Consider the following 12,084-nt stretch of genomic DNA (forward strand, 5'->3'; position numbering starts at 1 on the left):
ATGTGTGGGGGGTGCAAGGATCCAGGCCAGGGTCCTGGGAGGGAGAGCAGGGGTTAGGGCAGAGGGCTGGGGCGTGTGAGGGGGGTGCAGGGGTCAGGGCAGAGGGTTGGTGTATGTTGGGGGGTGCAGGGGTCAGGGCAGAGGGCTGGTGTGTGTGGGGGGGGGTGCAGGAGTCAGGGCAGGGGGCTGGGGGTGCAGGAGTGAGGGCATGGGGCTGAGGGGTGTGGGGGGGCGCAGGGGTCAGGGCAGAGGGTGTGGGCTGAGGTTGTGGGGGTGCTCACAGCCCTCTGCCCCGAGTGGCTCACGGCAGGGGGCTGGAGGGGGTATCATTTTAGGATTTCAAGGGTCTTCTATCATTCTGCAGATTCCCCTAGGAGTAACACTGGCACGCACATACGCTCAGCCCCACCCCGGTGATCACGCAGGCCCGCACACCCAGCCCCTCTCCCCTGTCTCTGAGGCTGCTCCGGACACGCTGGAACAGACGCGCTGTCTGGACTGCTGGGGAAGAGGCGCGTGTGCCCCAGCAGATTTTTTTTTTCATTTTGCTGTGCGGGGGGCACAGAAAAAAGTGGGCCATATGAATTCTGCGCTCCTGCATTGGTGCAGAAATCCCCCAGGAGTAAAGCTAAGAAGGGGTTACCTCAGGTCAATTAGGGACACTTGAATCTAATTAAGGGCTGCCTGAGACCTTTTAAAAAAAAAAAAAAAAAAAAAAAAAAAACCTCCTCTGGGGAGAGAGAAGGCGGGAGAGAGAAAGAAACTGCCAGGCTACTGGTAGCAGGGAAATAAGCTTCTCCAGGCTGAGAGACTGTGCTCCTTCCCTTAGGGGAACAGCCAAACCTGAGTGCCTGCTAGGGGAAGGACTGATATCCTGGGGCAAGCAACAGGATGACGCCTGCCCCAGTGAGGAGGCAGGGAAAGGTATCTCCCTTTGGTTTTGTGCTTACAAGATGGTTTCCCTTTTGTTTGGTGGAGGATCACCCCTTAGGCCTACCCTGGAAACACGGCCAAAGGAACACAGAAGGGGGAGGCAAACACTTCCCAGAGTGGGGCTGATTTACCTCAGGCCCGCCATTGCCAGAGGGGGAAGTGCTAAGTCTGGCAAGATGAAGGAGGTGCCTTGCCACACAGCTCATGGTGTTCTTAAGCACTTTTTAAATGGAAACCAGCATGTAATACTGATCACTCATGAGACCAGCACCTGTGTTATTGTTTTTAAAATAAAATCACATCTTGTGGCAACACAAGAGGCTAGGCTAGCAGCTGCCAGCTGCTAAGTTTCCCTTAGGATCCTGCACGGGGCCACTGATGCCGCACACGTGCATTAGGCTGTGAGCTCTTTGGGGCAGGGAACATTTTTCGTCATGTGTTTAGACAGCACCTAGCACAATGGAGTCTTCGGCCATGACTGCGGCTCTTAGTGCTACAGTAGGACAAAATAAATAAGTCAATTTTGGGTTTGCATGCATGGGAGGTTAATGTGGAGCAATCATAGAAGTGCAGTTCCTCTAAGACGTCTCCTGATTGCTGAGTCCTCCCCCCCTGTGTCCACTCCCCAGTTTTGCTGTAACTTGACCACAAGAGATAACACTACCAGGGAAGCTCTGCTTTTGTAAGAATGCACTATCAGAGTAGAGTGGCAGAAGACCCTCTTTCATAGTTCTGCTTTGGAGGGGACCCTGCTTTGAAGATCAAAGCTGTCAGGTGCAGGATTATTCCTACTAGCCTGTCAGAGAAAGCACTCAACAGAACTATTCGGGAACATTTTATCTCTGCAGCTCTGTACATGTTTGAGTTTTAATACTGTTTTTCATCTCAGCTGATTGTATTTCAGTATTTTGAAAACACACTTTTTTGGTTGTATCTACTAGTGGCCATTTTATGAGAGTCCCCTTAAGCTGTTGAAAATTCGGAGTCCCCTTTATTAAAAGGCCACATCCTTTAAGGTACTGCTTTATGACAGTGCCTCAAGTGGTCATTTAATGTAGATTTTTCTTCTCAGAATGGCCCACAATCAGCGATAAGATTTAAAGCAGAACATAATATTCCAGGAGCCACCATTTATTATCTTGACCACCTGTTGTGAGCTCTGAAATCTACAGTATTCATTCAGCAAGTTTGAAATGTACTTCTGTATGATGATGATGCTATTCGCAACAGCTACAGTCACTTTCTTTATTCCTGTTTTAAGAACTTTAGTTAGTTTTCTAGTGATTGCAAGCTGAGCTCTGAACTGTCCCTTACCTTCTCCCCAGATACGATGAGGTACTGTATAAATCCTCTGAAGATCTTCAGCCCAAGCACATTGTCAGCTACCTCCTAACACTCAGGTAAGGAAAAAAATATTTGCTATTGCTGAACAGCTTTAATTCTCAGTTTCACTAGACTCAAATTCCAGTAACATCCACAAGTCAGCACAAGCAAACCTAGAACCTGCAGGCATCTGGGTGCTCTGTTCCAGATCTGAACTCCACAGCTAGCCCTTGTGGACAGACCTAAAACCCCAAATCTGCATCCCTTTGCACATGGGACAGGGTTGGATCTAGATCTAAATGTTTTGGCTCAGGCTCTTCTCTTGGAAGAGGGGAGAGGGAGAAACAAAGGAGGATAACTGAAGCAGAATAATTTGATAATACAAATCAAACTTGTAATCACTGAGACAGGAGTGAGTGTCCCCTTGAAAATGTTATAGTATCCCAGACCAAATAACCCTTTGGTCCCTATTGTATATTTCCAGTATGTACTTCTAAAATCCATATATGTACCAGCAAGCCAAACTAGTAATTTCTTCTTTTATGAGGCAGCTGTGAGACATAAAACTCATAATCCAGTCCTGAAAAGGACCGTTTGCCCAAAGGCCCTTATAAATTGATCTTAGTCTGGTAGTTGGGGGTGGATCGCCTAGTTCTGCTGCTTTCTGCAGCCCATGTAACTGCTCTTCTTAAGGGAATTGTTGGTTCTAATCCACTTTTCTGTTTCAGCCATCTTGCTGCTGTGGCTCATAAAACGCTGCCTGTGAAAGGCAGTGCCCCTGAACTAGCCCAGGTACTGTGCATTATTGCTGTGTGACTATAATTCAATATACCTGAGCTGTGTATCCTAAGAGAAACATCGTCTATCTGACAAACAACTGCTTAGGAGGACACACCTATTCACTCTCCAAACAGTTGAAACTAAGGCCTGGTCTACACTGCGACTTTAATTCGGATTTAGCTGCGTTAATCCGAATTAACCCTTCACCCGTCCACACTACAGAGCCAGTTAATTCGAATTAAAGGGCACTTAAAATCGATTTCTGTACTCCACCTCGACGAGCGGAGTAGCGCCTAAATCGATTTTGTTAATTCGAATTAGAGTTAGTGTGGCCGCACACCACCGAATTACTGTGGTTAAAGTAATGGGGTAGTGTGGCCGCACACCACCGAATTAATGTGGTTAAAAACCGAATTAATGTGCTTAGTGTGGCCGCGCACAATCGAATTTATACAAGCTGTTTCCCAAATTCGAATTATCTAAATTCGGATTAATCCTGTAGTGTAGACATACCCTAAGAGGCGCTCTTGGAAACACTAACTGTAGGGATGGCGCAAGGCTAGTTCTGAGCTGCAGAACTGCCCTTTTCTTTTTTTTTTTTTTTTTTTTTCCTCTCAATGAAGGAGCAGGAACTCATGGCTGCAAGCCCACCCTGACTACCATGGGCTCTCTCTGGACCTCTTCAATGTGACCGTGAGCACCACTTAGAGAAAATTGCTTCAGAGCAATTGTTCCCTTTCTATCTCATTTTCTTCTCCCTAATATTCTGGAGAGTGTTTAACATTCTGGTTAGTTTCTGATGGTTTCCTCAGCTGTAAGTGGGAGGACAGAGATATGTGAGGTGACTGAACCTCCTCTCCCTAATTCCACCTACACAATACAAATTGTCTATACTGCTATTCTACCAACACAGGCTGTCGACTGCTTTGTGCAGTTCCACCTAGATGCAAATTAGAAGGCTGTGAATCTTTGGGCGAGAGATCTGATCCCTTAACTATTGAGTAAATGCTACTCTAATTACACCATCTTTTGTTCTCTCTCGTACTGATTTGAAAAGTAATTACGTATCTGCCTTTGATGATGACTCTTTCTTCAGGGTTGAGCTTTGCAATGTTCTGTTGTGAAGAATAACAGTGAGACGATTATAAAGAATATATTCCATATAGTTGAGCTTAAAGTTCCATTGACTTAAATGCACCTTTTAGTTAGCACGACTTTTTTGATAGAAGTGAGGTCAGATTCCCTGTAATTCTGAAGAGTGGTGAAAGTTAGGTCCTCCCCCTTGTCTCCAAACACTCACTCCCAAACACTTACTGTTGCTGTGCTTTTAAAGTGCTCATTCCCAGAGCAAGTGGGACATGGCCAAAGAAGAGACACTTCTGCCTTTTGGCAGCTTGTTCCATCTCCTGTGGGAACTGGAGAACAAGTCCAACAATGCAAAGGGACAAGTACATCTTCTCTGCGCACCTTGCAAAACAGCAACTTTTACAGGGCCAGGTGTTCCTTCAAAGTGACATTTGATATTGTTCTCACCAACCTATTAGCCATATACCAGTTCACATTCTTTATGGGCATGAAAAGCTATGCAAGTCTTGCCAGCATAGAGCATATTAATTTGTGTGCAGTTAAGTATCACTACTGGAGATGTGGTTTTGCTGCTGCTTTTTTTTTTTTTTTAAGCCACATCAATAGAATATGCAAGCAGACTTTTTTAATCTTTCTGACTTAGTTTTAGCTCTGTCTGATTCTAGATTTCCTCTTACACTTCATTGGGGGTGAGAGGTTTGGGGGGGACTCTGAAGTATGGATGATGTATGGAGACACATGCATACCCATAAATCCAGGTTCAATAAGTGACTTAAAAAAATTGGGCTTTCAGGTAGAAACTGAGTATTCTGAAGCAGTAGAGGAGGGAGGAACTGGGGCTGAGAAAAAAATCAATATTCTTTACTGTGTAATGTCTCAACTACATCAGATGATAATATTGTAGGGGAATATTGGGAAGGTGGTGGAGAAACTTCCATCAACAAGTAGTTGGGGTTTCTTTGATCTACAGCTGGGGATGGGACAGATGGAACATCCAGGTATTATCTTCTAGAATGTGACTATCCTAAAGACAAGATGGGTGAGGTAATATCTCTTATTGGACCAACTTCTGTTGGTGAAAGAGACCAGCTTTTGACCTACATTGAGCTCTTATTCAACTGTGGGAAAGGTACTCAGCAAGTTCTGAATTTAAGCTCCAACCAAAAATACCCTATCACCCATGGGAGAACACTTTTCATAAAGCGATCACTGTATCTCTGCCTCTCAGTCCTCATCCTCAAAGAAAACCTGCACAACACTTTCAAAAGACAAGCCTGGGAGCTTGAATTCATAACTTTGCTAGACTCTACAAATCAAAGACTGTATAAAGACACAGCATTTATGGTTTATTACAACAATCTGTAACTCACTATACCCCCTTTCTTGTCCCATGACTGCAGGGGTGTTAACAGGCCACTTCACCTTGCGGGTCCCTTAGAAGATGTGTTAATTACTTAGGCTAAAAAATTTGTTCCACCTTGTATTTTGCTGTGACACTCTGGCTTGGTCTACATTACAGTTAGGTCTACATAAGGCAGCTTACATCAATGTAATTATGCCAGTGTACACACACCTGCAGAAGCAAAGCTGTAGTAAGTGCTCTACTACACCGACATAATAACTCCACCTCCATGAGGCATAGGGCTTATGTCAGTGTAGTTAGGGTGATGCAGTGTCTACAGGGACAGCCGTGTGTGTGTCTTACCTGTGTGCTGCTTACTTACAGCCGCTGTTGGCTGTCATTCTTGTCAATTTCACGGCTCCGTGCTGGGAGCTGTGAAATTGACCAGAAAACCACATTGTCACTGGGGTAGATGGGGGGGCTCCAGCTAGAGCCCGGCTGCCCCCCAGGTACCTGCTCCCAATGCAGCTGCTGCCCATGCTCCCCGCTCTGAGCCTTGGTGCAGCTGCTGGACTCCCCACACGGAGCCAGGAGCCTCCCGGCAGCCGCCGGGATGTGCCCGCTCAGCTCCCCGCTCCCAGCCAGTCCGCTCCCAAGGGGGAGCCCAGTGACTGCCCCAAGGCTTCCGGCTCCCTACCAGGAGCTGCCCAGACTCTAAGTGCAGAGCTCTCCCCCGGGAGCCCAGCGGCGGTGGGGAGTGGAGAGCCCAGGGAAGCAGCCGGGCTCCCGGCGGCAGGGAGCTGGGAGCCTCCAGGCAGTACCAGGGCTTTCCGTGGGGAGCGCTGAGCCTCCAGGCAGCAGCCCAGCCTGGCTCCCTGCTGACTGTTAAGTCATTTTACAACTACTGCAGTAATTACTGCAGCAGTTCATGTCCACGTTATCCTTCTCCTGTTGGTGGTGCATGTCCTTACCAGGAGCATTTCCACTGAAGGGGGCAGTGTGGGAGGCTGAAAGCCCCCCACTTACATTTTTAGTGTAGACAGGCCTTCTGAGTACCTTTCCCAGACCTGAAGAAGAGCTCAGTGTAGCTCAAGAGCTGTCTCTCCAACAGAAGTTGGTGCAATAAAAAAAATATTACTTCACCCACCTTTTCTCTCTAATATCCTGGGACCAGCACGGCTACGGCAACCAAATATGAATATGCTAGGCTGTCCGCCAAATAAATGATCACGGGAAGGTGAGAGGACATGTCTATACTCAGCTTCTCAAAGGTCCAGTGCGGCCACAAGGTGAATGTGTCTTACCTGTGTGCTGCTTGGAACTCCTTGTTTTTCTGACAGTTGCTGTGGCTCAGATCCACTCAAGGACTTAGGCACCTAACCCCCAGAATTAGCTGCCACTGCTATCCACACAACCCTCACTCAACTGCTGCCTAATCCTCCAGGCACCGAAGTTACTGCTGCACTCTGGGCATCCACAGCCTATTTTATGCCTATGCGTCAGTGCAATCCATGAAGCCGGGGAAGACCAGCACTCCTCTGCCTGGCTTCTTACGGGCTCTAATGCGGTAGCATGTTCGCTGCATGTTCCAAATCTGACCAGTGGAGGAGGTGCCACCTGCCTCCCTAACGCTTACCCCAGTGGTTAGAGCACTTACCTGGGGTGTGGGAGACCCAGGTTCACTTCATCCCTTTGCATGATGGGGAGAAGGAATTTAAATAGGGGTCTCCCACCTCTGAGTGCCCTACCCACTAGTTTAGGGGATATTCTGCTCGGGAGCGGGGGGCCTCGCTCAGTCTCCTCTGGTGAAGCTGTTCCACCTGGCAGAAGAGTGATTTGAAGCAGGGGGACTGGACCCTGCAGCTCCCACCTCTCAGCTGGGTGCCCTAACCAGCAGTCTATGGAGTCAGTCTCTGTGGCCCAGTGACTCTTTCAGTAATTATACCAAGTGGAATGGCTTCAACAGGAGATATTCGAATATCCTGGTGGTTTGGGCACACTCCTTAGAGGTAGGAGATCCCTGTTCAGATCCCTTCTCTCCAGCAGAGTGGGGAACCAAACCTGGATCTCCCACACCCTGGGTGAGTGCGCTAATCACTAGGCTAAAAGTTACAAGGGAGGCAATCCCCACCCCTCCGCCCCTTGTACAAGGAGCCAAGGGATCTAACTCAGGCTTTATAGATCCCCTTATTGTTCCAGAGGTGCCTAAACGATAGGCACTGCAACAGCTGAGTCCCTTTGTGGATCCAGACCAGGGGTGGCCAACCTGAGCCTGAATTTACCAATGTACATTGCCAAAGAGCCACAGTAATACATTAGCAACCCCACATCAGCTCCCACCCCCCAGCGCCTCCCGCCTGCCGGCAGCCCTGCCAATCAGCGCCTCCCGCCTGCTGCAATCAGCTGTTTCACATGTGCAGGAGGCTCTGTGGGGGAGGGGGAGGAGTGAGGGCATGGCAGGCTCCAGGGAAGGAGCAGGGGCCTTGGGGGGAGGGGTGGAGTGGGGGCACCCCCCAGCACAGTGGAAAGTTGGCATCTGTAGCTCCAGCCCTGGAGTCAGTGCCTATGCAAGGGGCCACATATTAACCTCTGAAGAGCCACATGCGGCTCCGGAGCCACAGGTTGGCCCCCCCGATCCAGACCAATCGTCTTGTGTTCCACCATGGCAGCTCTCCACTCTGCTCGTTCCTGTGCTAGGCTTTCTGCAGCAGGGTCTTGTTCCCTCGGTCTGGGAGTCCAGGCTGGATGTGGCTAGAGACCTGAGTCTGACTTTGGCTTGAATGGTCTCTACAACATTGGGAATAAATTCCTCCACTTTCACCCTTCGATCAGTTATTCAGTGCTATTGTGGCGGAGGATGAAAGTGGCTTCCTCTAGTCCTTGAGCTGCTACTAGTATTCGGCACTTTGTATCTTCATAGTGTTGGACAAACCGTAATCCTCAGACTCCTTTTAAACAAAGATGACACACACGTAGCTGTCTTCATTTTTAACAGGCTTCCTCCTACCTCTTTCCTTGAGACTATGCTCTTTGGTCATGTAAGTATAAACCGCTATTCAGATGGAGGGACTGCATAAGTTGATTGTTACTTTTATTTTGCAGGCAAGACTCCGCCTCTTCCAGGCTGCACGTTCTGTTCTAGCTAATGGAATGAAACTTCTTGGAATCACACCTGTCACACAAATGTAACAAAAAAGCCTCTTGCAATGTAAATTAAGCTTCTTAGTAAAAGTTTTTAATGAGAATCCAGCCACTGCTATGACCCTCATTGTTACTTCAGTCCTACAAACTCTCTTCTTGTCTGGTCTTTGGTGTTCTCCTGTGCCTCAAGCTGAGGGCAGTGTACGAACAGCTTCTCATGGGACAGAGCCCTATTGTCCATTTCCCTGTCTCACTGCCACTCATAATGTTATACCCTTGATAGTGCTTCAAGCTGTTTGAAAATGTTGGCTGTAATCCCTGTTATCGATGAGGGAGGGTCATATATTTGCATAGGTACAACAGCTTGGAGCACTTAATCTGTCCTTTTCCTGAGAGAATTGCCATTGAACTGTACACCCCATTGAACAAAGGCTCTCCTCCACTTAAGATCTACAATCCTAGTACTTCCATTTCCTCTCTACATGTAAAAGAGCTTTCGGTTACTGGATAGATGTCTCCCCTTTTCTTTTCATACACCTGGGTCAGCATAGCGCTCCATGTACATATGGCCTTATTGGCATCTTCTGTAACTCCCAAGTTCTCATTTATATCCAGTGATTCTGTTAGTGGAGGATAAGCAAGGTATCAGGTAGGGTTTTTTTGGTGGGGCAGGGTGCTTTTTCTTTGAGACAGATTCAGTGTTTCACCCTCACATGTCCACTAGCATTTGAGTCCCTTCTCTTGCACTTGCTCTCACTAAAAATGTCCTCCCTTCAGTTTATTTCACTCCTGTTTCACAGTTCAACGTTACTTACTCTCCCACCCACCTTGAGCCCTTGTTAGTGATTAAATCGAAGTTTATCTAAACCTAATAGTGTAATAGCTCTAGATGCTTCATCTACTGCTGCAATTCAGTTCACACAAACTATGGTTTGGTTACAGGCTGTTCTGGATTTCCCATTGCCTTTATGATCTTTCCCACTTCAACTATATGGCCTGGACCAGCTGCCAAACCTCCTTTCGCCCCCCCCAGGAGACTTCTCCCCAGTTTCAAAGGAAAAGATGGCTCTGAGAAGTGGTTTTGTTTTGTTTTTTAGATGAAGAAACATTAGCATGAGTACCACATCATAATCTAAGGATAATACCACTAAGCACAAGCTGCAACCTTGGAACAGATGTGCCATAAAACAATACGATAGTGGAAGGGAGCCTAACATATTACCCTGTTGCTATTTCATGACTAGCAATAAGAGACCTTGCCAGAATTTATGTTTGTGGTTCCTGAATAAAATCCAAGCACTTTGTACTTGGAAGACTAATTCTAAGTACAGCCCCCACACCTGCCAGATTAGCTCTTAACGCTCTGCTTAAAATGGATGGAGACGCACGGCTGCTAAATTCACCTCAGAGGCAGGGGTAAAGGAAAAAGTTCTCGTTTTATGAGTCAGCTCAATTGTCACTACATTTCGTCAGTGTTGAAAGACAAGCACCAGAGGGAATGAGAAAGAGGAACAAATGAGCTAATTATTTACTTTTCTATCCTCCATTGAGCATGTTGTTTTAACCAAGTGTACTGCTAACCAATGCCTTAATGTGTATACTCCTGGGGGAATCCTATGCCCTGCGGGGGGTGTAGAATTGATACCTTCTGCAGATTTCTTGGCTCCACCACAGAAAAATGGGAGCAAAGAAATCTGTGGGGAACACACGTCCCTTCTATGAGGCACATCTGCTGGGAGCAGCTAGCAGCAGATCACCATGGGGGGAGGAGGGAGGCTGGGCCTGCATGCAGCAACATAAAGGGGGTGGGGCTGGGCACCTCTGCAGAGCTGTCCCTAAGTGGTTGCAGGGCCCAGGACAACCCCCTCCCCCTCCCCCCTTGCCCTCACCACAGGCCACCCCACCTATGCCTCAGAGCCTGGATACTGCCTTCTATCCTTTGGACACCCCTGGCTGGGTTTCTTAGTCTTCCCTAATAGCAGTGACAACACCTAGTTGCAGGGGATTTTCCAGGCCTGCTGAGGGTCACAGTGCAGACACTACACTTGACCAGAGCTCAAAATCAGGTCCTTTGTGTACATTCAGTTTTGCTATTTCCCCTCTATAGTCAAGTTAAATTGATCTTCTTTTGTTTGTTGGGGGTTTTCTTTACCTTAGAGACGAATTCTGAAGAATAGGAAAAGGTCTCAGTGAAAATAAAAACGAGAGGGGCAGGTCCTTCTGCTTTTAATACCCTTTTTGAAGTGGATCAGATTTCGAAAGGCTGATGTCTCTAAGGTGGAGGTAATGGGTTGCGCATTAAGCTGTTTCATTACAAAGCAACCAATGAAGTAGAATTTCAACAGTTATTTTGTAAGTGGGAGTGAGTTAGACTCGAGCCTCCTATGTTTGACTTTTAAGGCTTTCAAACAGCAGCAGCATTAATCACCTATGGCCAGGTCTAGAATTTAGTCAATTATGAAAGTTAACCTGAATAAATGTACCAACATTGGTTTTCTAGAAATGAAATGGTACAAAGTGCCCTAAAGCCATTAATTGCTGTGTATGTTTTCTACGAATGCATTGACTAAATGGGCTGTATTGATGGATACCTTCCGAAGAATTGAGGATCAACTACAGCAGTGGTTTTGCCCTCTCAGGCATTTGTTGAACCTATGCAGGTTTCAGTCACCCTTCAACAAACAAAACACAAAGTTTAGGAAAACACTTCTAGGTTTTACATGCATCCCTCTGCTGTGCAGAACGGCTCAATCTGTGCTATGGCACAGAAAACTACTTGGAATATAGATAAAAAGTATGCATCAGCCTCAAACCAAAAACCTCACGTCCTGACTTGACACCAATACGGAGATGCGAAGAGATTATTATTAGTGGTTCCCCCATGTAATCAGTGAACTAGTTTCACAAATTACTCCTAACAAAATTGGGACATTTTACAATAGTTTTATAAAAGATACAAACATCTTCACATTTTAAAAGTTACTCAATGAAAAATGTACTTGTACATTGTAACAGGTGTTCCACTATGGCTGAAAGCAACAATTGTACTTAGCGACTAAAGGATGCTCAATACAGATGAAGTTATGAGAGTAGGTTTTTCCTTTCAACAGTCCACTCTTGCTCACATTCATCCTATTAGTAAGACTAAGTTTTTGTCACAGATATTTTTAGTGAAAGTCAGGGACAGGTCACGGGAAATAAAAATTCATGGCAGCCCCTGAGCTGTCCCTGACTTTCACTAAAAATATCCCTGACAAAAGGAGTAGGTGGGTTCAGCACCCACTGCTGCAGTGCATGGGAGCTCCGGGGTATCCCTGCCCCTGGGGCTGGGCTGCTGTGGGGTCCCCTTGCCCGGGGCAGCTGGTAGCTGCAGAGTCCTCCAGCCGCTGGCCGCAGTTGGGCAGGTGTGGGGCGTGCCTGCTGCGGCTGGGCACGTGCGTGGGGTCCCGCCGGCCGCCCACTGGGGCTGGGTAGCTGCT

General features: G+C 47.2%; 1 protein-coding gene across 1 annotated transcript in view; it reads left to right on the plus strand.

The window, feature by feature from the left end:
• Positions 1-8,709, plus strand: part of RARS2 (arginyl-tRNA synthetase 2, mitochondrial) — a 59,272-nt gene extending 50,563 nt beyond the window's left edge. The window contains exons 18-20 of the mRNA XM_024201826.3: positions 2,259-2,333; positions 2,985-3,048; positions 8,567-8,709. Of these exons, the coding sequence (XP_024057594.1) occupies positions 2,259-2,333; positions 2,985-3,048; positions 8,567-8,653 (226 nt within the window). The 3' untranslated portion in view covers positions 8,654-8,709. The remainder of the gene's footprint in view (positions 1-2,258; positions 2,334-2,984; positions 3,049-8,566) is intronic.
• The last annotated feature ends 3,375 nt before the right edge of the window (positions 8,710-12,084 follow it).

The sequence above is a fragment of the Terrapene carolina genome, unplaced genomic scaffold, assembly GCF_002925995.2.
Source record: "Terrapene carolina triunguis isolate 2854851 unplaced genomic scaffold, T_m_triunguis-2.0 Scaffold42, whole genome shotgun sequence".
Lineage (NCBI taxonomy): Eukaryota > Metazoa > Chordata > Testudines > Emydidae > Terrapene > Terrapene triunguis.